A 26,226-nucleotide genomic window follows, 5' to 3' on the forward strand; every position below is an offset into this window, starting at 1 on the left:
CCAGGAAGTAGTCTTTCCCTTTCCATGAAACACATGCGCTACAAAAAGCTAAACTAAACTTTATTTACAATATTCGCCCATTGTAGTCTCGTAAATGTTAAATAGGATGGGGTTTCTGAAACTGAGAATATCACAAGCATCCCTTTATTATAAAGGTTGACAAAGGAGAAATAAATAAAAGTATCTCTAAAATTAACTCCTCACCCAGTAATAAATGGTAAAATGAGTCCATCTAATTGCTACCTTGAGTTTTTTTATTAACTAGAAACCATGTGTACTTTAAAAAAAACCTGTTTAAATAAACAACACTTAGTCTGGCGTGGAGGCAAATAAAGCCTAGTGGGCCGCCAGGCTTATGATACACCGGATTAAACCCTTCAGTTCTAACTGGCTCTCTAGTTTTGGCAGAAGAAAAACACGACCCTAAGTTATATCTTTTAATTATCTCGATTTTAATGTTCAGTTTTTTTGGGTAAAGTAACTAAAACTGGTGAAATCTATTTCCTCCTCTAGAATTTTGTTGACATAGCTTCTCAAGATTACGACAACCCCAAAGTGAAACCATCAGCCTCGGCCAATGCCATCTACTCACTGGCAAACAGGTACGTCCAAATGACCCTGAGATTGACCGGTGATCTGGAAGCTATACACGATGTTTCCTCTCAGAGTCTTCTCATACAGTCTGTCTGTTCCCAGGTCGTCTCAAGGTTTGAGGCAAGTGCCTGGAGAGGAGGCGTGTGACAGCGAGGAAGACTCTGAGTACATGATCCCTTCATCTCGCCCCATTGCCGTCCCATCAGTACCAGACACCCTACAAGTCCAAAGGCCCCCTCACCCTCTGACACAGACTCAAGCCCCTGCAGTCAACTCGCGGTATTCAAACCTTCCTAAAGGCACTTTAGGAAAGATCTTTGACTCGTGGTCTGAGCTTTAAACCCATCATTTGTTGTTGTAGGCTCACGCTAGGTGCAGAGGTCGGGCTGATATCGTATGAAGCCATGTACAGCGTCCAGCCGAGGTCACAGCAAGCCAGAGATTCAGGTATTTTCTTCTAACCACAAAACCAGACAGCCTAAAAATCCCCCTCAACTCCCTGTCTGAGGGGACTCTGACACTGCAGTGTGAATATTTCTGGTGGTTTTATGATGAGATTATCGTCCTTCCTTTCAGATTACTCAGAGCTGCCTCCCCTGCCGGTCACCAACGGGCCCAGAGACCACGCAGCGGAGGATAGAGAGGAAGAGGATAACGGCTACGACTTCCCAAAGCCCCGGCTACCACAGCCCCCTGCTCGGCGGACCTTCTCAGAAATGGGGGGTTCTCTGTCTTCATCTTCATCCTCCTCATCGTCGTGCTCGTCCTCCGTGGCAGCCTTTAACCGCCTTTCCCTAGATTCAGATTTTGGAGCTGCGGCATGTAAGTTTAACACGGCAACATAACATCTCTAAACTGAACAAATCAAACGTGGTGTTTGCTTTTAGAAAGCAAAGCTTAAAATTAGAGATGATGCAAATAAAGTTTATGAGAAGCTTTTATTGGTTAATTGTGTGACTCATGGCTGTTTTTTTTGTATCAATAATCCATCAGTGGTTTTCCAAAGACACACAAAGCATAAATTAGGAGCTTGCTACTGGCTTACTTATTACCTGAAAAAGTTAGCTTTTTAGTTAGTTTAGTTTAGTTAGTTAGTTTTAGTTAGTTTAGTTTAAAGATTGAGCTCCAATTTTGCCATCATTTGGTGAAGTCGATGGCAAATCTGGTGAAGGTGTGATGACAAGACAATTGCATGTCATGCCTTTGCAAGCCTTGAGGTTTAGCCACAGTGCAGGAAGTCTATTCAGCAGTTGTTTCTTGATTTCTCACAGTGATACCTCTGTGCTGGGTTGACATTTACCACACACGGGCACTCTGCATGTTTGATTTTGAGAGCCAATTAAATCACTCTGCGTCAAGCTGACAAGCTGGCAGATTGCAGCCGGCCCTCTCGCAGTGCTTTGTTAAATGTCACTGCAGTGGAAAGCTGAAAAGGTTTCAGATTGTGTGAAAGGACATGTCTCTTCCCTCAAACCTAATTATAATTATGAGCCATCTTTTAACTGCAGCGCCGTTTCTAGTTAAATAAATGATCTCTTCACGTTGACCTTTAGTTGCTGTTTAAATCCAAACTCTTCCTCTTCCTCTTTTTCTCCCTCAGCTGCTTTAGAGCCAGCCGAAGCACCGGAGAGACCTCCAAAGCCGCTGCCCAGACGGATCAACTCAGAACGCCGCCACAGCCCCGTCCCGCCTGTGCCCGCTCCGCCCGGCGGCGGCGCAGCGGGTGGGGAAGCCAACCCCCTGATCAGCAGCGAGATCGAGCACCTCATGAGTCAGGGCTACTCCTACCAGGACATCCAGAAAGCTCTGATGATTGCACAGAACAATATAGAAATGGCCAAGAACATCCTGCGTGAGTTCGTCTCTGTTCCCTCCACCGCCCACATTTTCACATAGCAGATTGTGGCGCCCACGAATCGCGGTTTGCTCTCTTTGCCCTAGCTTGGCTCAGCCTGGTTTGGTTTTGGTCGGCACAGACCCGACCAGAAAAGCCTACTGCCTCCAGGACTACGTAAAGTGCTCCCCTCCCCGACCCCCCTCCCACCAAACCCTCCTGTGGTTTCTGACCTGGCTGTTACTCAACAAGCTCACAGTATCTGCAGGAATCTGCGCCAGGCACTCCATGCGCTTTCAAAAGTGTCATGCTCTTTTTGTTTTCTTTCTCTTTTCTCTTCGAGTGTTTGGTTTCAGGAGCATCTCCTCGGGATCGCCCAAACGCGGCGATCCGAGACTTTCATAGGAATCTGGCGAAGACAGACTCTCATCTTTCTTGTTGAAGCCTCTCGCTGAAAATATAATCAACACCTCACAAGGAAAACTAAAAGTGTATGTCTATATGAGAATTTAATATATAAGTAAGTATATATTAAATGTGTGTAATATATACAGTACGTGCATAAATAATATGTGAAAATGGTTCAGATTGGAGGGTTGCTCTTGGTACCACTGCAGGGATGGCGGGGAGGTGCGGGGGGACAGGAGTCGGATTACGGGAAGACAGGAAGGAAGAGGAAGGACGAATCGGGCGTCTTCCTCACCAGGATGCGTTAGTCAGCAGAACCTTGGAAAACGTGCAGCAGAGCTTTTCATCTTGACTTTAGTCGGATACGGCCTTTAATTAACGTTGCTTTGGTACTTTTTTTTTTTTTTTACATAAAAAAAAACAGCAAGCGTGTCGTTGTTTTGTTTGTAGCATGATGATGATTTCAGGTCTGGACATGTTGCTGGCTGCTTGTGTGTTTTGTGTACGTGAGCATGGTTGCCTCTGTGTGTGTGTGTGGGTGTGTGTGTGTGTTTGCCAGACTTTTTACTCCACTCGTCCTCCTCTCGGATGAAGCCCCTCCCTCTCCTGTCCGTCTCAACATGAATGTGTACTCCAGTCCGCGTACTTGGACTCGCGCTCTGTTAATGTACTACTGCTCTAAGTTATAAGGCAGGGCCTGGTGTAGCCACAGAGGCTAGCAGACAGGCTAGTTGTTGCGTGATCTGTGGTGGCTCACATGTTTTCTTTCTGTTGTCTGAACTCACTGGCTGGACCGGGTTTCTGTCTCCAGCTGAGTCCAGTGTTACAAAACAAAAACGAAAAGAAAAAAAAAAGACTTTCTTTGATAATATATTGTTGTTATATGATCATAAATATTGTTGGTATAATTAATTCAGAAGTGTTTCACTGCTGCTATTATTGTTAGTGCTAAACAATTAAAGCCTTAAATGTACATTTGTGAATACTCTGTTTAACCGTCATCCTGCTTCTTTAAAGTGACAGTATCATTTGTCCTTCCAGTTCATAATGTAGCATACTTGAAAAGTATACGCAGCTCGTGAGCCTGCAGCCCTCTCAAGCTGTCGACCTGTTTAGTATTTTTAACATTTAGTTCTGTTCTTTCTTTTGTGTATACACAAGGTTCCTACACGACCGGTGAAAAGGTTGAAATTTGATTTTTGCATTTAAAGTTCGATTTATGTGTTTGAGGTCCTAGACTATCATAAGTATTTCCATTATCTAAAAGATACAAATCTGAATATCAGGAGAACAAAAATTGGCTTTTTTATACGTTTGAATCAGCATATTTAAGGAAAATTCACAGAGTAAATAATGATAAAGGGCTATTTCAGTGTCTTTTTGGTAACTGGTTCCACGTGACTTTAGAAGTTCATAAAATTGCAATACTACTAATTGGACGCTGTGATAATTGAGATTACCTATATTTTCAGCACTTTTCTGTAATCATGAAAAGCCCACCACTCTTTAGGCTTTCCTGTATAAGCACTGCATGAGGTGTGCTACTTCATCCATTCAATTTATACAAGCAAGTAAAAGATTCTAATACATGTAGGATCATATAATTCAGATTTGACAAGTCTAGATGTTAAGATCCAGTTGGTCCAGAAGCCAAACACTGAATCTATCGGTCCCATGTAGGTAACTAAGACTTAAGTGGGTCGCACGTATACGTCCACGTCTCTTATAGGTGGAAAGATTTCTACATGTCCAGCGTTATTTCTTTCTTAAAAGTGGCAAAAAAAATGGTGAAGTTGCCACTTTTCTTCCACTTGGTTGCCAGGTGTTGAAAGGGCTACATTGCATTTCTTACTAGAATAATTGCACCAGGTTCTTTTCACAGTATTTTGGCCCCCTGTGCTCTCCAAGGTCAGGGCCCTTTGAGCAAGTCTTTTACCCCTCTTTAAAATCAACCAACTAGTTACACTCCTTTAGTTCTCCTGCTAAGAATGTCTTTTTTTTGTGACTAGAAAAATGTCCAAACGACCAAATTAGTCTTTCAACGAATAATAGAAGAAACCATCTTTAAGCCAGCTTTAAGGCCGTGAGCAGCAACATATATTGGGTTTTAGAGATTATGAAAAAGAGTTGATCAAAGTCGACCCAGAAGCCCAAAAAAGCAGCGAAATAGCCCTTTACCACTCTGCGAAATTAGAAGCCATCTTCAGTGTTGTATGATTTAAAGATCTGTGAAATATAAACTTATGTACAGTAGTAATGAGTAAATTATTTTTACTCAATGCCCCAGAGTTTTTTCTAAAAAAAAAAAAAAAAGCTGAAAAAATTAGAGTCTTTGCCCAGTGGGAACCTTGTGTATATTAACAGTAATAACGCAACCAAAATGCTTTCAAAGTTTTCGGTAAAAGACGAATGCTTTCTGTTGAGCTTTGCCTTCTCGTTGCTCTGAAAAGAGGAGCGAGCGCCGAGGCTTTTCGTAGCGTAGACTCATGGGTACGCTGGCCCCGCCCCACGGTCTACGGTAAAAATCAGTATTTGGGCCGACTGTAACAACTAACTCAGGAATAAATGCTGTCAAAACGCGGAGCGGATTCTTTAGCACAGACAGCAGCTCACCTGTGTACAGCCAAAAGTAACTGCTTCTTAGTCACAGACTTGCACATTTTGTTTTTGTATCATTTTTCCAGTGTTCGCAGGAGCAGGAACAGCAGCTTTTTACCTCCAGGTACTCTGAATCTAAAGGATATAATCACACAAACAGCTTTTAGGTACATTAACTTGAGGCTCTAACAGTATATGAAGAATGTTTTTGGTGGGTTTTTTTATTTTATTTTCTGATTGGGAGGGTGCCAATTAGCCCCAGTTTGTCTTCACCTCTTCCGGCTGAAGCTGTGTGTTGACTGGAAGCTCTCTGCGCCGTCTCTAGTTCTGTCTCATGTTTATTTCCTAGTTGCCTTGAGAAACTTCTTGAATGATGGGTGGTGACGGACTGGGGAGGTCCGCAATCCTCAATACTGTACCGACGTTTCAAGATGGCATCTCATTATGTATTATTATTAATTAACCTTTATTTTTGCACAGCATACCGATTTGTGCTTTGATACTGTCACTCTAAAGAACAGCTTATTGTATACAGTTAAAGAAAAATGTCATTTTTGCATTCCTGTGCATTTTGTCCCAAAGGTTTTGTTTACTTGTTTGTTTTTTCTTGACTTGTGCCATATGTTTAGAGAATGAGAGAGAGATCACCGACGTCCTTACTTTGTTTTTTAAAAGGCCTTGATATTCGAGGAGTGTTTGTGGGTCTCAATCTGTACCTGTTGGTCTTTGAAGGCAACATAGTGCAGTAATGCTTGCATCGATCTGTCCTCTGCCTCTTCAGCCGCATCTAGCCTCATCCCTCAAACGCTTCAGTGTCTTTTTGCTCACTTTTTCCAGATCAGTTCTCAGCCTCTGGATGCCCCCAGATGCTCAGTGCTGTGCAATTTCAATATTCAGCCAGGAGAGGGGGCTGTCGTTCTAATTTTCTTCCCCCACCTCAGTAAAAGAAAGGCATTCATGATTTTTTTTAATGGTTTTTAAAGCTCATATCAATTTGAAAGTATGCACATTGCTGTTAATAAAAGGTTAAGCAACCGCTTCCTGTCTCTTTTTTTTTTACATGGATATCAAAAAGGGAAATTAAAACCAATGGAATTATTACACAATGATGTATTTCAATAGTTTATTTTTATTTGTTTTATTGATTATTACAAACTAGAGCTGGATGATAAATCAGTAATATATGTATTATGACACACACTCGATCAATATTAGATCTCACTTGAATGCACAGCATTCTGGGAGATGTAGGCAGAGGAAAGACTAGCAGTTGGCTAAGCTAGGTCGTGAGAGGAAGTGAGTGAGCATCAACTCGCTCGCTCTTTGCTAGTCAACTGGTTGTTGCCTAGTAACAGCCAGTTGCTAGTAACAACCAATTGACTATCTTGCATAGCTGCAGTTTCAGGTTTCGCCGTAGTTCCTCATAACTGCTTAAGCGGCGTGGCGTGAAAACTGGATAAAACGGGAAAGGTTAAGTCATTAGTATAACAGTATTTCAAATATTTACCAAAACGAAAAAATGGTTAACAGGCAACCGTGAATATAGACTGAAACGTTTATATCGTAAGTTCTTCAGCGATGTCGTCCAGCCCTAGCTTAAAATTTATGAAAACTAATAACATTTGAATATTTTATTAGACCAACAGGCATTTTATTACCTATTGTCAAAGATATTACGACTTGCTTTTGGACACGCATGACTTTTAAAGAGTGAAGCATTTTAAAAAGGTAAGATATTAATGTTGGATGAAAAGTGCTGGTTTTCAATTGCCTCTGAAATTTACCTCAAAATAATAATAAAAAATCAAGCTAAAGTAAGAGCTCTGTGCAGGTTGTAATACGTTTAAGCGTTTTATTCCAACTCATTGTTTTTTGCAACTTTTAGAACTCGGATAAAAAAATAAAGTGGTTAATGAGATTTTTAAAAAGTGTTTTCATTACTTTGCTATATAAACTTGATATTTTCTTAGTGCTGTATTCAAGAATCTTAATTTTGAAGTTTAGTGAAAGGATAAACTATCATTTTGATAATGCATAACTGTATCCAACGTTTTTGTCTTTATACATGGTTTAACTTTTTTGCCTGAAAATCCCTTTTCCCAGAGAGAAAACAAAAATTTTTTTGGAAACCCAAGTCCTACAGTTCAGAGCTGCAGAAGTCCACACTGAATTTTGATTCTTTTCCGGGCGAGATCTGACTCCCACTCATTTTAGGAATATTGTTTAGTATTAGTGTAATATGTGGATGAAGTTATTTGACACAAAATATATGTGGAGGGTTTATACATAAAGATCAGTGGAACTTGTCCTTTTTTCTGAACCAAGACCAGGAAGTTTGGGAGAAACTTCAGGAGAATCTCTCTAATAAAGTGATCCTAAAATAACAAAACAGCAGAAATCCTCCAAAATGTATAAAGAGGTAAACTACAGACAAAACTGATTACTTGAGAGCTACTTTTGTTTCATGTGCTGCATTTAATGTTTAAGCTTCTTGTTTTATAATGTATTTGGTAACTACATTATAAACCAAGATATGATTTGACCTCCGCCTTAAGCGGATCAAATGACAGTCTTCGAAGATGTTTATGCTGGGAAAGATACAGCTAAGAACCAATTGCTCATGCTTACAGCAGCAAGACAAAGATGCAAAACAGATTATGACAGCAGGGTGAAGCATACAGATCTGAAAATTCAATACATTTTCTTACATGATTGTTTAATCTTGTATTTAGACTTTATATCCCATGAATATATAATTTTGTTTGCTCAGCTGAATTCAGCTGCTGTTTGTCCTCTAAGATCAATGGCTATTTAAGCTATTTTTTTTTCTTATGAAGAAGATTTAATCAGATTACAGACATTGTGTTGTAGGGTAGCCTCAGACCAGTCCAGACACAATGAGGACCCAGACGTTTGCTGCCATGGGCAATTAGCAGCGTCCTTGATCAGTTATGTTAGTAATGTCCTATATGTTTCTAAGTATTGATGATTACTGCACTATCTTCTGCAAATTGAGGATTTTTCTTTTGCACTCTTCTCCTGACTAAGTCATTTGAATAGTGAGATCACATTTCTCCTGTATAATCTGTAAATTTTACAATTAACTAAATGCCAGTAAACTCTCACTAAGAGCTGAATTTTATTTCAGTTTTGAAAATTATGCTTTATTTTGTAAACTGGATTTGGGTCTAAAATGCCAGAGGTAAAATGAATAAATGAATTAAGTATGACAAATCAATGATGCCAAGGTTTCCCCCAGTGTAATATAAGCCTGGCGGGCCACCAGGCTTTACTTGTGCCCCCACCAAGGCTAAACATTGCTTAATTATTTAAGTCTTTTTAAATTGTTTGCACTTTTTAAGATTTTATATTTGGTGTTCAGATATTAATCTTCCAGTCTTTCAATAACACATAATTATCAAGCAATATTTTCAAATTTCCTATTAACTTGAAAAATTATTTAATTCAAAAACACAGCAGGCTGCTGGATGAATGGCTGCCCTAGCATCCAATCACCAGGCTTAGGAAGTTTTCTGAGGGAAACCTTGATAATGTTTTTATTTCTGAAACATTTCAGGCACTGAAATAAGCTTTCTCTTGGCCACTTTCCATTGGGGCAGATCCAGCACTCACTGGAGGGACCGTGTAACCCTTCTGACCTGGAACTCTTTGGGATCTCCCTGGATGAGCTGGAAAGCGTAACCCTGGAGACGGATATCTGGGTTTCCCTCGTGCAGCTCGATCTCAGACACAGTAAGTGGAAAACCATGAATGCATGTTTCAACATTTGCTAAATTAATGTTAGAACTCTTAATTTTTGACAATTTAACTTTATTTGGTATGATTTTGAAAACTAAAAACAATAAATGTTTTGGTAATTACAAGATGCGTAATAACTCAGATACATTTAAAGACAACCAACACTGTATACCAGAGTTACTAAAAGCAGAAGGAAGGAAGTCTATGATGGCATGATTGTCTTTAAGCTGGAGTTGTTCAGTCACAGTCATTCCCCCCTCCTCAGTAGTACACAGATACTATAGGAACCAACATGAACACAAAACATTAACATGAAAAGCGGTTGTTGGTTGAAGGCTTCAGGTCTGAGGGCGTTCTGTGTCTCTTTGGGTTAGATTAGCTCAAGTTTCAGTTATTACAGAAATGCATTCAGTGTGTGATAAGGACAACCTCTTCTAATCTCATATTTCCTTCTCGTAAAGAAAAAGACAGCTATAGAAATTAAGTTTATTTGCATACAGTTCCATTAAAAACATGTCATACTGGAGAAAAACTGCATGAATACACACAAAAAAGGAAAAACAAAAATCAGTGCATGGAAAATAAATAGAAAAAAAAAAAACAACAGCACGAAATGGGTTTTTTTCAAAGCATCTGAATGTCATATCTAAGAAAAAAAAATGTAATTATATGACCTGACTAGTGGCAATGCAATAGATCTAACAAATAAATCTGATCAAATGTAAAAAAAAATATACAGAGAACAAACAAAATTATAAAATAGAAAAACATTACCCAATAGTTCAACTTCTTCAGCCTCAGAAAATACTGTCCTTCATCTACAGAGCACTGGGAGTTGAGAAAACTGAGTGATGCGTCTTTAAATAACCTGCATGTTTGTATGTAAAGCATAAAAAAGGTGTAGCTGAAGAGGTGAGGCATCTCTTAACTTTCAGTGTGCAGACCGAAACATAGCAGAAAATGAGCAAAACAATCAACCAAACCGAGCTCCTGCTTTATCTCCAAGAAGCACCGAATCATAGAAACACTATGATATACATAGACTATAATATGTACAGTAACTGAGCTGCATCATTATTCTCTTCAGTGGATTGCACTGCTTGAGGTGATGCTACGTCATACAGCGCGGACATATTTAATGGCACCCATGGTGAAAATGTGCAAAGAGCCTCGAAATAAACGTCTTTATTTTTGCAGTAGAACTATTTTACATTGGAAATCTTCAATATTCAGCAGTTTGACTTGACGTGTAGAAGATCATTCGAGAAGGTTGGTTCTGTCTCCATGGAACAACGTCTTAGTTGTTTTGTTCTTTCTATCATTATCCTGCTGAAGGACCCAGTGACAATTTTTTATTTAAAATCTGCTGGTAGTTCTGAAACATCTTTATTTAACATTGGGCATGTGGGGCAGTTTGTTAAAAAAAATCCTAAGGTGTTTTATCATGTTCAGATAAGTACTAAATACAGACACAAACATGGAGGAGGTATAATTTAAACAACTAAATGAAGAAACTAATTTTCCTGAATAAAAACAGACATTCTCCCAAATATTTGGATTTTATTTATTTATTTGAATAAATTTCCTTGAAGTAACCACTGGATTTCTCACACCTTTTCATTGTGAGATTATATAACCTGAATAAAACAGTAGATTATTTTAAGGCTTTTTACACACTTTTCTCAGGGCGGGCGATAAATTTGTTCACCTCTGTATTTAAAACAGACCCTGTCGGCTTTGTGCTCTAATTCTTGCTCCACAGACAATCAGCAGTATACAAGGCTTGCAGTAATGAGACAGACAGTCAAAGCTTGGTAGGCGTGTGGTGGAGTTACATCATGGAGCTTGCAAATTGTTTCATTTCAACTCAAGGAGTATATCGGACAGCAAGTAATAAAAAAAAACCTGTTTGAGTGTCAGCTGATTATCTCTGTGATGTAACTCGGAAAGAAGGAGCTTTGGTGGAGACTTGAAGGCATCCGGGGGTCTGAGCCTGAGAGGGAACACCAGGAGCAGCTTTCTCGCCACCTCACTTCGGAACATGCAGGTTCTCATCACTCCAGAGGACCAACAGGAACATTAACATACAAACAGGCACAAGGAGAAACAGCTATGCGTTAGAGAAACATGTGATCCGATCAGCAGTGTGTCTGGTCCAGGATTGGGGATCTACCTGGTCGTTGGATAGCTGTTTTTCTCCGTTCACCCCGAGCAGAATCGCCTCCTCTGTGTTGTCGCTCTTCATCTCCACCACAATCTTATCTTTGCTGGACTTTTCTTTAGTGCTTGGGTTGGACAAGAACAGGCTCAAATAAGTGACTTAAGAATTGAATAACAATTTTAGTCATTTAGAGGTTGTGGAACGATATCTAATGTGGATGTTTTTGTTGCTGAAAATGATCTATTTTGCATGCCTTGACTAAATATCCTTGGCTGAAGAAGGAAATACTTGTGTTTTAGTTGCAAAGAGAAAAGGAAATCATAATCCAAATGTTGGTGGACAAACGATTTATTAGTCTGCCATTAAAATCGAACTGAGCCAATATAATATTTTACCCAAGGAATTTTTTTTTTCCATGTGACCAGAGTTATAATCTGCATTGTGATTATGACAAGGAACCCTTCCAGGGGTCAGTTTGGTTTGTAGTTTATGCATTGAGACCAAACAAAAAGGGTGTGATGGAAAACCCACAATCAGCTGCTTCTTTTCTGTCTTTCCCTATAAACTCATCACGTCTTTAAAGTTTGTGTGCTACTTTTGGTATTTTCTCGAATGAATAGTGTGCGTCTATTGGGATTATGTGTGTGGAATTGGTGAAATTGGAGCTATGTTTGATGGTGGCATCTTGTCTGTAAAAACTTTTAGGAGAATCAGACTTTCTTTAGTTAAATGTTTCCACTTAAGTTGTAGAATTTTAATTATGTATTTTAATACAAACTTGGTAAAACACTAATATTTGCAGTAGTGTGAAAAACTGGATTTAAATGTTGTTAGCAAATAAGAATACAGAACTTCTGTCCTGTAAATTTAAATTTAACAGAAAAGTTTATTTTTCCAGCAGTATTTTCTATACATAAATATATAAATCTATTTCTTCACATTAGACCCAACAGCAAAAATTAACAAAACCTAGAGAATCCCTCTATCTCTCTTAACAAATACAAAAACAGTCAATTTCATTTTCATTAAACTTACAAGTCCTTTTTTCCTGATCGATTGCAGATCTTGCCTTTTTTGTAAAGGAAGTAAAGCACGCTGCCCAAGATGGCCAGAAGCAGGATACAGATAATGATCACTGCAATGACAACCCCATAGCTTCCTGTTGAAGAAGAAGCAGAAATACAAATCAAAGGAAGTCGATTTGTAAAAGAGATTATGCTCGGAGTTGGAAGAGTCCGATGGCAGGTGAGGTTGTGACAAAAGGCATTCAATAACAATACAGCAGTGCTATGGCGCCTTTCAGGTGATCTAAATCTGGCAACTCAGAAAGAAAAAATGTGCGAAAGTTTCAAGTCTGCAGGAGGAGAGGTGCTCTCCCAAAAGGGAGAATAAGCATCAAGCATGCAGAGGGACAAGTGGAGGTAATGGACAACAATGTTGTGCTCAATAGGAAAGGAAGATCTGCTGGAAGAGAGCCAGAAAACTGATACGGTGGATAAGCTAAAGGATGCTTTTTGATTTTTGGAGACGATCTGCAGCAACATGACATACAAACCTTTTTGGGCTTTCTCTTGTGGTTTGGGTGTTTCTGCTTTGGCTGAGAAAAACCAAATGAGCAGAGTTATCAGAGGGTTTGTGTGTTAAATAACTGAATCAGCAGGGCTAATACACCCAGACACACAAACAGGCATTCCAGGCATTCAGTATGAAAAAGTCAGACTAATTTACTTAATTCAAAAGGCTTTTATCTCACCAAAGATAAAAAATAAAAAAAATCTAGCATGAATCTTGGTCAGTGACCTGAGTCATTTCCCACAGTAGCCCTCTTTAATCTCATTTCACAAGAGGGAAACAAAAATCCAGAAAAGCTTTCCTCTGAGGGGATGGAAAGTTTCCTGGCAGGGTATATGTTGAAGGAAAAAGAAAAGAAAGAGCAGTGAAGAAGGCTCACTGTGAGTGGATTCAGAGCATCACTTCTCCAGTTATGTTTATATTTCTGTCCAACAGCGATGCTGTTCTGACTGTTTCTAATATCCTTCTGTTTTGCAGATCCCCCCTTTTCAACCACATTATGATTTTCTCAGGTTATAAATTTCATCTTAGGATAATCGGTGAACAATATAATTAAAAATACATCAGCCTGATGTTACTGGTTGTGATTGTAATTCAACCAAAAATGACAGATTATCAACATTTATGTATCAAGCTATGTCTTTTTATCTGAGGCCAAAAAGTGAGAATTTTCTGTCATGCTACAGTAAAACAAGAAAAACAATAGATTTCTCAGTATTTGATCTGCTTGATTATGAAAAAAAAATCTCAATCAGGATTTTTTTGGGGGGGATTATATCTGAAAGCGTACAGCGTGCTGATTATATTGTTTCGGTGATTTTTTTTTTAAGCTGAAACTTTTAGTGAAATACAAGGTTGATGTATTGGAAAGGCCAATGTCAGAATCAATGAAGGTGGACTGATTTCAATTAATCATTAATTGATCAGTAAATAATAATTTAAAGAATATGTAAGGTTATTAATAAGAAACAAATAATTTATATTAAACATAGTAACTTGGTGAAAGAGTAATAAATCAGTGATGATTACGGCAACCTTTAGTTTACCTTGATCAGGCTAAAGAGGCGCAAAGCAACTGATCTTACCTTTGGATTTGGGTTTGGCAGCAATGATGGATGTGCTTGTATTGTTGGTTGTGTTGGCTGCTGTAATGGTTGTTGGAGAGATTGTTGTGGTGGTAGTTGCTGGTGTGGTGGTGTGTTTAGCTGAAAGGGGGTAAGGGGTAAAGACGGGAACACACTTCACGTTACAGCATTAGGGGGAACGGAGGGGTTCACGTCAACAGCCGAGCAGCTTCACGACGTTGCCTCTTTTGCAAAGAGAACACACGGTGAAGTGCTCCAAGTTACAGGCAACACTTTACAACACATCACAGAGACCTTCAGACGAAGAATAAAAAACAAACCTTGACACAGACAAGAAGGGGAAAGACAGATGGGGAAGGAAGGGGCACTCAGACACAACAACAGAGTGGACAACAGGAATGAAGCAGGTACTCACTGAATTTGATGACGTACGTAGCCGAGTCTTTGCCGAACTCATTTGAGGCGTTGCAGAAAACGGTTGTGTTCGAAGTGATATTGACTTGAACTTTGGCTACGCTCTTAGCACCCACATCGGTCATGTGATTTGAGGAGCTGATGATCTGCCACAAACACACAGAACAGTGACAGAACAGTGTGGTTACAAAGGAAAAGGGTCAGATTTGGGTCAAAGGTTGTTTTGAAAAAGCATGAAAAGTTGGTACTTGTCCCACCAATATCAAGTGAGGGGAGCTATTACTTTTGTTGGCATTTCAAGTAACCGTGGCGTCATAATTACTGAAAAACATGCCAAATTCAACTCAAAGCAAATTCTGTTTTGTGTCAGTCTCAAAATAAACATAGAATTTTGTCTCAGGTTTGTGCACCGCCTTAACCCTACCTGAGCTATTAGTTCCTTCCATAAAATAAGCATTTTAGCTTTTATTTCTCTCAAGTTAGAGCAAGGCAGTGCATTAACATTGGCACAAAAATTAGCAGTGCACCCCCCACACACACACTAGTGTGCCACCTTAAGTAATGCACTAATATTAGCCCTTTCCATAAAATAAGTATTAGGTATTTCTTTCTCACAGGTCAGAGCACTGCCTTCGCAAGGCGGTGCATTTACATCAGCTTTTTCTAAAATAGGCATTTTAGCTTTTTTTTTCTCTCAGGTTAAGGCAGTGCACCTACTAGTGCAAGGCAGTGCAATAAGCATTTGAACAATTTTTTTATTTATTAGTCATATTTAGTATGCTGAATAGAGGAAGTCAATGTAAGACAATATGCTAGTTATGCCCCGCATAACACTGGCAGCATTTAGGCTGACATTAGCATCTGGCTAATTTTAGCTTTTACACTAGTTTTAACATACTGAATGTACTATGTCCATGTTAGTCAATATTCTTGTGATTCTCCACATGCTATTAGTATTATTTTAGCAAAGCATTGATGCTAATTTTTAGCATCAGAACGCTGGGTTCCAACCGACATTCACACTTTGGCAGGCCCCTTTTAAATTTCTTCAGAAATTTTCTAGTTTCTGGTTACTCTTTTAATCATAACAACAATCGATAGAGTACTCAATTACTATAATATTCTTTTACAACAGCCCTAAACAAAAGTTTACAAACCTGTGACATAATCACCTGAACATTTCTGAAATGCATCTTAGTGTATAAACTCCTGATTCAAAGAACGTTAAATAGTAGGAGCTGATTGTACTTTTTTTATTATTTGAAACAAACATTTTAGGAATTTTGGTATACCCTGATAATGGTTTCCAGTCCATGCCCTACTGGGATAAATTTTGATGACAGCCTTCTGTGGAAAAGGCATCTTCCTGCATAATAACTTGACGAATATCATGTAGAAGAGTTATTTGTCAAAAGAACAAATCCCAGAACCAGTGATTTCCCTTTAAAGACTCAGGAAATAATCCATGCCATTACTTTCACCTGACCAGTTTGGATTTATGAGACATTTTATGAGTTTGATTTTTGTCATAATTGACCTCGTCACATATTCATGAGTTAGGTCTGATAACTGAATCGTTTTTGCGTATATTGGCCTTAAAGCTAAAACTGAAAGACATTCCTCAGTAGTACCTTCCCATTAGTGGTGCCCCAGGTTATATTGGGAGTAGGGTAGCTTCTGACTTGGCAGGTAAGTTCAAGTTCCCTCTCATTGGTCTCTTCCTCATTGAGTTGTTTTTCTATAATCTCTGGAGGGCCTGAGGAAATAAAGACATGAAGCAAACACATTTGATAATTCATCCTTAGAAAATAGTTCCAAATAAGCTGTTTTGTTGTCCAACTCACCCTGAACTGTAACCTGTAGTGAACTGTTGGCTTGCATTCCCTGAATCTCCGGTACTGTCACTACACAATCATATATTCCTGCGGTGTCATACGTTACAGCCTTTAGGCTTAAATGGTAACCCTTTACAACTTCTTTTCCATTCTGCAGAAAAAACACATCAAACTTACTTGCTGCCATTAGCATAGAAAGCAAAGCATACATTAGTGGTTCTTAATCCATCAGAACACTGCTTTTTCTAAGTAAAAAACAGTCAGTGTCAGTAAGCTTGTGGTGGTGCGACATTATCTCATACATGTATACAATTGTTTTGTTACTGTGTGTGAAACTACATTGCACTGTTACCTTAAACCATGTTGTCTTGATCCCGAGAGATGATGAAGCATTGCAGGTCGCCGAAAACTCTTTTTTCCAGTCCACCAAAACAGAACCGGTGGGTTCAATGACCACCTCGTCCAGATCTATGCAACAGATGAAGTACTTAGTACTTAATAAATCACATTTGTTGTTCTCATTAATGCAGGTAAAATTGAAAGTCCTTACAGTTGACTTCCACCGAGATGTTTGTTGATAATTTCACAGAATTTTCAAAGTCCTCTACGCTGCATTCGTAAAAACGAGTATCGTGACGAGTAACGTTCTCCAACTTCAATCTTGAAACCTTCAAAACCAAATAACACAATGTAATCACATACAAGTTGTTTTTCACGTTTTAGGAACAAAGATAGTTAGAAAATGGACAGAAATTAAAATAAATGAAATTTCCTCAGGTGTACCATTTTTAGCACATTTTTTCCTTCCCCTCAACTTTCCACTAATACTCTTAGATGCAGCCCCAAGCGAAACCCCAGCTTGTTTAGCAATGACCTTTTGTGACATCCTCTCATTTCAGAGGGTGTCAGTGAAAGACTGATGGACAGCTGTATGATCAGCTACTGTGTAGGCCATAACATTTCTTTATTTAAGCAAAAACATTTACATTTAAATATAATACAACATAATCAAATGAAATATCCATATTAGATTTGAATTACTGAAATGAATTAACTTTTGATGCCTGCTTAATGTATGTAGACAAGAGTTATTGTGACAGTCAAATTTCTTACGTCTTTATTGTCAATTGTGAAAAATTGAGATTCACTATTTCCATCACTGGCGCAGAGGATCTCCACCGTGTCGCCCTCCCTGATTTTCCCCTCTGAGGGTTTAACCAACATATTTACTGTCGTGGGAGGATCTGAAACAAAGAAGGCAAGGTCAGACTTTAATTGGGAATTTTTAGCAATCAGAAGGATTAAAAAATGTTACGCCATGGGGAAAAATTATACTGCTTCTCATAATATAAGTCTCAAAGTTATTAAGTTAATATATTATTACTACAGAAAACTAATTGACATTTTTATAACATTTTAGTACTGTGGATTCTTTTCTACTCTCAGATTACATCATAATACATTACATACATACATGGACAAAGCTAAATCACAGGTACCTCAAGAACATCTTATAACTGGAATGTGTTTCTATGATATGTAACTACTGATTTGGTATAGGATCTCTAAAACAGATTAGTTCCACATCGCTTGAAATTCACCCAAAATGTCCAGAAAACTCTCATTTTGAAGTCTGGGTTACTCACATAAGACAGTGATGTTAATGCCATTAGTTTCAAGCATTTTCTCAGCTCCAGGAACAAGGAATGAGACCTCGCAGTAGAAAACTGCATCTTTGTCCTTCTTCTCCACCTTCATGTTCAGGTCACTGTTGACCGAAAACAAACCACTTGACTGAGTGGTGACTCTGTGATCCACTTTCACAACTGGAAGGCGAAAAAAACATTTGCAAACACAGGAGATGTAAAAAGGTAGAGAAAGATAAATTCATTAAAAAGCAAAATACTGTTTGACATTCGCCAGTTTCAGCCCCCGTTTCATGTGTACGCCAGTTTTATAAATGAGACGACTCCGTTTCAGCTGTCCTCTGGGAATAACAGTGGGTTCTTTGGCAAATGTGAGACGGATGTTTTTTTGCTTTTTACATAAGTAGTGGTTCAGGCCTTTTCTGTTTATTTTTGCTGAATCACTGATTGAAGTGAGCTAAGTAGATTTGTTGTGCTGTGGATGTTGTTTGGGGTTCTGATGTGACCGTCTAGATGAGTTGTCAAGGCATTCTTGAAGGGAATGTGGCAGGCAGGCCATTCCTGTAAAGGTTCACCACTGTTTCGTGGTTTCTCCATTTGTGGATTATAGCTTTTTCGCTGGAGTCCCACAGTCTCTGTATTAGCTTTGAAACTATTTCCTGTCTAAGAGATCGATGACTTTGATCCTCATCTCTTCTTGAATTTGTTCAACTCGTGGCACGATTTATTACTTTTTGAGGTGTTTTACCTTTTGATGGACAGGATCTGTTTAAATTACTTCTTTGTAATAAGGTCGAGGTGTAGTTCACTAACTTGCATAATTTTGTGCATCTTTACATAGCTAAACATCTTGAAACTGAAATCTTGGATAATAACGCCTCTAATACAGTGCTATGTTTTTACCACATGATCAGAAATGAAAACTGTGCAACTAAATACAGACTTTGATGGAAGTGTGTCTCACCATCTGGAATGTTGTGCAGTGGCATTTTGTCTCTGTACCAGGTGATCTTCGGTTTGGGGTATCCATTTTTCACCTCGCAAGAGGCAATCTATGTAATGTAGGAGTCCAAACATGAGGGTGGTGTCATGATAGTTTATTATTTTCAAATGGTTCATCTCTGTGATCAAACACCTGGTTACCTTTGTCATTTCATCGTTGACTGATATCCCTTGTCCCACACCTTGAATTATGGGATCCTCTGGCGTTTCTGAAAAGAAAAAAATGACAATATAAAGAGAAGGAAGACAGGCAATAACTGACTGCTTAATGTAATTTCATCTCTAGCTGTTTTTAATCTCTTGTGCAGTAAATCTTACTAAACACTTTCAGCTTTGTGCTTCCCTCTCCGGTCCCTTCCCCAATGATCTTGACGTAGCAGTTGAACGCCACCTCATTGTCACTGAGCTGCACATGCCTGATCGTCAGCACCACCTCTCCAGGGTTTCCGGTGGTATTCACCGTGATCCGTTCAGAGTAAGGAGTGTTTTTCACCACGGTGCTTTGAAGGCTGTCTTGGCTGTAGATTTGTTGATAGTCTTTTGAATTCTTTACCTGGAGGTTCACACACATCAGTGTGCATGTTAGGACAGCTGGTTTTGCTCTCTGGGTGTCTAGAGAAAAAGATTTGATGACACTCACATAGTACCACTCCACGGTCATGCCGCCGCTGCCACCAAAGTCGTCCGATTTGAACATGCAGGTGATCTGAGCTGCGTCTCCCAAAAAAGCTTCCACTTTGTCCTCCATGTTCACCTCCACAGCGGCCCTGGCTGGAGGAGGGAGATGAAGATGTTTCTATGTCTGCTTTCCAAAACTTGGTTTACATTGAACCAAGTTTTGGATTCCAAAACAACAAAAGGTAAACACGTTGTTGAAGTTTCTCTTTTAAATGATCACCACTGCAGTTTTTATAGAAGTCCACCACAAGTCAACATTGGTCAAACTGGTACTTAAAAATCTGAAACAACGCAAATAGGCCCCAGTTTGGTGTTTTGATGGGATTTACTTGGCGTTCAAAATCATCCTGGTCAGGCTGATATGTGTTTGATTGTTTTCATCATGTGTTCATTTTCTTCAGAAAATATTTTTAATGAGCCATTGTGACAGCAATTCTCAGAATATATGTATTAAAAAAAAGAAACAAAACATCTTGAGCTGCAGTATTTTGCAAAATTCCTTTTACACTCAAAAGTCTAGATATTTTATTATGTTTTCATATTACAGGCCAACTCAAAGTAGTGCAAAAGTATGAGTTAAAAGGGTTCATGTACTTATTAGAATTTGAATAGTCAAAGATGAGGTATGTGCTGCATTTGACTCTCTTTCATAAATACTTTGGAAAACAATCTTTTGATATATTTGCAGCTCAATGTGTTTTCAGGTGTGGTTTTTACAAATTCTACTTTGCAAAACTAATAACTCAAATTCACTCAGATTGCATTTAAAGTATTTGCCTGTATCTATTTCCAGATTCTCACATAAATTCAGGTCTGTGCTTTGACTGGTCCAATCTAACACATAAGTACTTTGATCTAAAGCATTCTGCTTCTCATGTCTGTTTTGACTTGCTGAAATGCAAACCTCTACCCCAAACCTTCACAGCTTTTAATGACTTTTCTTCCAGGAATGCTCTGCATTCAGCTCTCCCCCAATCGTCTCATAAACTCCCTGAACCCCGCTGATCAAAAGTCTCCTAACATCTTTACATGATGCCACCTCCATGCTTCACAGTGGGGTTGTTGTGTTCAGGGTGGATGTACAGGGCTAGTTCTCTGCCAAACACAATGTTTTAATATGAAAGCCACAAAGTTCAGTTTTGCTAAATCCCAATAAAATGCAGTCTGCTTTGTTGTAATGTGACCAAATATGGAAAGGTTCTAGTTGTTTGAATTATTTGCAATACATCGGATACAGTTTACATAATAATGAGACTATTATTATGTAAACAGCTTTTTACTTCAGATATGCAAGGGTGACGAGGAAATTGTTCAGCTCTGTGAACTAAAGTGTTAAAACTGCCCAGGATTATCATAAGAAATGTAAATCAGTAAAAAGGAGGAAAGTCCTGATGGGCAAAAGAAGAAGAGAGGGATGCTATGATAGGAATGAGAAGCCCACCCATGTGCACATAAATGCACCGCATTCTAACATGGCACCCTCACACAGGAAGAAAGGCCTGATTTACAGGCTGCATAGTAGCACCACTGTTCCTTCATGATCTGTCTGTGAGGAACCAAGGTTCCCTCCCCCCCCCCCCCCGCTTTTGTTTCCCCTGAATTGACCATCCTTTTAGTCTGTGGAGACCCTCAGTTACACTTGGAGCCACATTGTTTGAGTAAATGCAAAGGAGTTCAGGGCAGAGAAGAAGCCCAGTGACCTTAAGAGGTTTGTTGCTATAAATTGCTGCTGCAAGTTGAACAGAGCTCTGTGGGAAAACGCCACTTCACAGCCAGAACTCGGCTTTTAGCTTTTGCTGCCTTTCTGGCTGACTTTTGTTAACCATATGCTTAAATGTGCTATTTTAGTTAGTTAAAATTAATTATTTCTTTAAAAGTAGAGATCAATCCATTTCAAATGCTTTTAAAGGTAAAAATAAAACAGAAGGCTCATTTTCCTTATTGAAAGAAAGTGCGTGTATGTTGATCTTTAAAGATTTTTTCCATAATATTGTATGTTTTTTCTGTAAATGCATGAAAATATAAAGCACATTTATTTTGTTTGTGAACCAATCCTCTAATTTCTGCTGCAAAAACAAGCCAGCATGGATCCCTGCATCTTTCTGCATTAGCCCACCTGTCTCTCACTCAGCTGCATGTCGCTGTTTACTCCTGGCTAATGGAGCCGTATAGATGCTTTCCTGGTAAGAAAATCCAATTAGTTTCTAAGACATAGACATTTCCTGGCCATTAACGATGGAAGAGCAGCGCTCTTGACCAACTTGCCGGACCCCAAACCTCCCCCACCACCACCACCACCACCACCTAGGAGGAACTGCAGCCCCTACAAGAAAAATCCTGATCTTTAAACACTCTGACAGCAACGTCCCATTTCATTGTTAAATTTGTCTAGCGTTCATGTCTGAGGTACCACAGCTATTAGCACACATTGATTAATAGTCTTAATCAATGCGACAGAGAAAGAGCTGAGCATCCTCTTTTTTTTGGCAGCAGCCTCCTCAGTTAACAACAAACGTAATGATTTACTTTGACTGGACTCTTATTGAATGCGGAGGCAAAACTACTCTCTATTTTCGTCATCTGTCTGCCGTATTTCTCACATGATCAATAGTTGGAAATCGACCTGAGATGGTTAAAAAAAATAGAAGTCCAACCTTTTATCCAACCAGTGGATGCACAATAAGTGCATCCACTGGTTGGATGCACTGGCTGTTTTCTGAGCCAGTGAGGTGTTTTTAAAAACGTATGTCGAGATGCATCATTCAGGTTGCAAGACCGCAAGAGAGAGAGAGCATCACTTTCAGCATGTCTAGCAGAAGTCTCCTGACATGAAGTAGGTTGCTGGATTTCTGGTTTCCACAGATTTTTAAGTACTATTGATGTGTTTGAGTAGGGAACTTTGTAAATAGAAGGCACCGGTGGGGATCCTCATTTTCCTCTGACATCTGTTGCCCTAAAATGGAAATTTATTTTCCACAGCAGCATCAGAGCTGTTTATTTAGGCAGATCCCTTTAGACAGGGAAGGAGATATTAAACAGTCACAAACAGTACGGTAAACTTTTTCTATTATCTTTCTCAAAGAATTTGAAAACTAACATGCTAGATGCTGACAAAAGATGTAGATGGAAAAGTTTAAGAAAATAATGTTTCTCTCTCTTTCTCCGTCTCCTGTTCTCATAAGCTGCGTTTCAATTAACCATGAAATTTTTGTAATTGAAATTACAAAAATAAATTTGCTTAATGGAAACTGCAAATTTGTGTTTTTTTTGTTTTTTTTTACATCAGCCAAATATATTGCGCACATTCGTAATGCAAACACAGCAATTAACACACTCACACACACACAGCGATAATGAGCAACTTTAATGACGTTGTTTAACCTGTCAGCCATTCAGTTTGTGATCAGAAGGTGCTGGTTAAAATTAGGCGCTCATTTGTGGAAAGCTTATTGTTTACGGGGTAGAGACTCCATCAGAAAGTCGGTTAATTTTCCTATTTATCCTCAGATTCTTGCAACAGATGGTTTGGCCGACACAAAAGCTCCAGTTCAAATTTCACAGAACACCCTTCATATGAGGCCCCCATCCAGTTTAGTCAGTTTAGTGTCTCCTGAACAAATTCATTTGGAGACTGGCCATCCTGTACTTTCTCACTAATGCCCAGTATTAGATTTAAATGTAAAAAAATAAAAATAAATAAATAAAGTACATATACTAAATCAACATTTTCCCTGCAGGAAGACCATGTCATCTTTTAAAGCCAAAGGCATGCTCCAAAAACACAATAATGAAGTTACTCCCTATGGAACATGAAGGCATTTCAAAATTTTAGTATAAAAGTTAAAACTTAGACTTGACAGGAAAACATCTTGCTTTTTTTATTTATTTTTTTTTACTTTATCTAAATGTTTGTGAAAAGTTATCCAAAATAGTTTGGTGTTCGCTGAAAACATGGACGTCACGGAAAATGGTTTGGAAACAAGCGAATGTTGCATCTGGTAGTAATGGGCTGAGGGAGAAAAGGATGCAAGACACGAGCAATAAGCTTAGAAGAAAATCAAGAAGTCAGAGGGATTCTGCAAAACCCTAATATCTTCCTACAAGTTAATGAAAGAAAAAAAAAATTAAACTCTACAAAATTAGTTTTGTCTTAAGGGAGAGGCGTGTCAGAGCCTGCAGTGAGCACACTTCCTACAGAAGATAAGATAACCCCAAGAGGAAGTCATTTCTAACAGAACTTGTCCGGTCTTGACAATATAATCAGTTTCTGTCACAGATAACGAAGCTTTTCTTCACCTCCTGCATGGAGAGGAAATGTTCTGTCTGATTTATTTTATGTTTTTATTTTATACTAAACACAACTGCATTACTTTTCAAATACTGTTCTTAAAGCATTCTCCATGCCAGATGTCTGAAAGGCTTCTGGAGCCTCACACCGAGTGATGCTGACCTATTCCTGTTGATCACAATCGTTTTAAATATCAAAGCTATGTTGGTATCTTTTAACCACTTCATCATGGCTTTTGCCTTGTGACATGGCGCTCCACCTCCAGGAGAAGAAGTTCTCTTATGATGCAATGTTTTCTCCACTGCAGCATTTATTTTTCCTCTCGATGGGAGGAGGCCCTGAATTATAAGGATGGAGGATTCATTAGAGAAATGAATCCTCTGTCTGATGTTCTTCTTGGACTGAAGTCGTTTACTTAGTGATTTCTCTAGAGTCACCATTCATCCCAGTTTAACTATTTTCTGGGATTATCATCAAAGATATTTTACAAAGGACATGGCCTCAATATTCTTGTAAATGCGCTCACATCCACCTGCTGCCAGTGTGGAGGAAGCTCTGCAATGGTGGAAACATGATTCTGTTTCGCATGTCTCAGGATGAGACAATCCTGAAGTTAGGCAGACCTGTTTGGACTTTTTCCTAATCCGTCATTTTAACATGTTCTCCTTTGCATGCTACAATTGGTCAGGAGGCTATTATTAACTTTATTTTATCACATATTTTCTACCTTTATATCAGTCCTATCAGTGTCCAGAAACTCACTCAGGTGTAGCGTTTAACCCCAAGACAGTTTTATTTCAATAAACATGGGAGACAATTAAGAGGAGAAGAAGAAGAAGAAGACAAATTCTGGTTCTGGTTGTGACAGCAAGACATTTTTTACTCAGCAACTTCAGACATTCACTAAAACTTGAGTTTTCATCTTTGATCTTGCATCCCAGGCTACAGCAGGCTGTACGCATACTGGACGTTTTGACGTGGGATTGGTCATCCATTAAGTTGCTTCAAAAGAACAATGTAAAATCAAGACGTGCAAAATTAACATTCTCCTTGAACATGTGAGGCCATTTTGATGACAGGTGCTCAGAAGAATACAAAGACTTCAGCCCCTCTTTTATAAGCAGCCACTCTTTAACAGGGTGAACTGAGCTCATTCTGTCACAGGTTTTTATGTCCTTATGACAAGAGGAAACACTAATATTGATTTGTTGTAAAGTCACATTTTCTAAATAAGTCACAAGAGTTGACATGCATCTGTGTAATAATGTAAATATTTAGTGAACTGAAGCTGAAAACACGTTTATGTCCGTGCCAAAACCTTCGTCTACGACTGTAATAAAAAACAAGAAAGTCGCCTGTGAGTGTTTTCCAGACGCAGCAGCAGTCATCATCTCTCTGACAGGCAGACTGATGAGATGAGGCGTGTGCAGCTCAAAGGATGGGATCTGTTTGGACTTTGTCCCTGTGATGGTTTCAGTAACAGTCGGCCGTCATCCTGCCGTTCGCTCTGCTCCGCGCTGGCGCTGAGCCCAGACCACAGATGGCTATCAGTGAGAGAGAGAAGAGGACGCTCACCTTCGGCACATTAGCTGCCATTCGCGGCAGATTACTGTCCAGAGCTCTAATTGATTTAGAAAGCACTGCACTGAGGGCTCAGCTCCCCATGAAGGCTGAGTAATCATAGCAGCCAGCAAAAAAAAAAAAAAAAAAAAAACCTCTTTAAGATCTTGCTTTTTGGATTCCTTTGATTTTATCCAATATGTTTGACAGGCAAGTTTGTGTTATTGTTTCCTGCCACTAGAGAGAGGCTGAAATGAACAAAGGTTTGAAAACTACCAAGATTTAATTACAGTAAGGAGGGACGTCAAACCCAGAACATGCAGCCTCTGTCGTATCATATTCCTGTCGTGTCTATCAACCGTTTCACACTAAAGCAAGTAATTACAGATGACAGAAAATGGTTAAAATGGAAAAAGCTAAAGTTGCGGTTGCAGTACGCAGCCACGTCGCCTCATGCAGGGGAAAAGGTCAGTGTTATGATTGATGGAGTCCAGGAATAATATGCATTTAAGGACCAAAGAGAGGGAAAGGCGCTCAGGTTCCACTAAAACAGTCCCAATTAATCGAATGCTGAAGAAAAATGAAAGTTTGTTTCCCTGCAGAAGCTTCAGTTCAGCAGAGCTTGTGCCAGAACCACTGCAGGATTTAGAGCCAAACTGAAGATTCAGTATCAAAAGAAGAACAATCCTTCTTCCTGAAAAGGCGGAGCCTCTAAATTTTTAAATATGGTATCACTCTGATAAAATTTAATTTTTAAAGGTCTTTTTATTGAACAAATACTTACAACACAAT

At 39.0% G+C, this 26,226-nt stretch overlaps 2 protein-coding genes and 1 long non-coding RNA gene across 6 annotated transcripts in view; 2 read left to right on the plus strand and 1 right to left on the minus strand.

Moving 5' to 3' along the window:
- Positions 1–5,149, plus strand: part of cbl (Cbl proto-oncogene, E3 ubiquitin protein ligase) — a 40,887-nt gene extending 35,738 nt beyond the window's left edge. Inside the window, exons 12-16 of the mRNA XM_015036705.1 lie at positions 514–602; positions 697–873; positions 956–1,041; positions 1,171–1,416; positions 2,195–5,149. Coding sequence (XP_014892191.1) covers positions 514–602; positions 697–873; positions 956–1,041; positions 1,171–1,416; positions 2,195–2,490 — 894 coding nt within the window. The 3' untranslated portion in view covers positions 2,491–5,149. The remainder of the gene's footprint in view (positions 1–513; positions 603–696; positions 874–955; positions 1,042–1,170; positions 1,417–2,194) is intronic.
- A 620-nt stretch (positions 5,150–5,769) lies between these two features.
- Positions 5,770–26,151, plus strand: LOC106950067 (uncharacterized). Of its 2 annotated transcripts, none has more exons than XR_001425518.1 (3): positions 5,770–7,162; positions 9,012–9,187; positions 26,037–26,151. It is a non-coding gene; the product is annotated as an uncharacterized LOC106950067 (long non-coding RNA). The 2 variants fall into 2 exon arrangements; XR_001425520.1 differs by having other exon boundaries at positions 9,055–9,187.
- The window catches only part of LOC106950064 (cell surface glycoprotein MUC18-like), a 42,338-nt gene continuing 25,356 nt past the window's right edge, over positions 9,245–26,226 (minus strand). Inside the window, exons 2-17 of one of the 3 annotated variants that reach the window (XM_015036706.1) lie at positions 19,549–19,679; positions 19,227–19,461; positions 19,050–19,117; positions 18,871–18,958; positions 17,907–18,086; positions 17,374–17,504; positions 16,811–16,928; positions 16,613–16,728; positions 16,270–16,411; positions 16,057–16,181; positions 14,427–14,571; positions 14,012–14,131; positions 12,910–12,951; positions 12,390–12,513; positions 11,367–11,478; positions 9,245–11,250 (exon numbers count right to left, since the gene is read on the minus strand). In XM_015036706.1, coding sequence (XP_014892192.1) covers positions 11,248–11,250; positions 11,367–11,478; positions 12,390–12,513; positions 12,910–12,951; positions 14,012–14,131; positions 14,427–14,571; positions 16,057–16,181; positions 16,270–16,411; positions 16,613–16,728; positions 16,811–16,928; positions 17,374–17,504; positions 17,907–18,086; positions 18,871–18,958; positions 19,050–19,117; positions 19,227–19,461; positions 19,549–19,679 — 1,880 coding nt within the window. In that variant the 3' untranslated portion in view covers positions 9,245–11,247. The remainder of the gene's footprint in view (positions 11,251–11,366; positions 11,479–12,389; positions 12,514–12,909; positions 12,952–14,011; positions 14,132–14,426; positions 14,572–16,056; positions 16,182–16,269; positions 16,412–16,612; positions 16,729–16,810; positions 16,929–17,373; positions 17,505–17,906; positions 18,087–18,870; positions 18,959–19,049; positions 19,118–19,226; positions 19,462–19,548; positions 19,680–26,226) is intronic. The other 2 variants (XM_015036707.1, XM_015036708.1) reach the window with 2 other exon arrangements.

This window comes from Poecilia latipinna, unplaced genomic scaffold (assembly GCF_001443285.1).
Source record: "Poecilia latipinna isolate Pla-1442-1.1 unplaced genomic scaffold, P_latipinna-1.0 Scaffold376, whole genome shotgun sequence".
Lineage (NCBI taxonomy): Eukaryota > Metazoa > Chordata > Actinopteri > Cyprinodontiformes > Poeciliidae > Poecilia > Poecilia latipinna.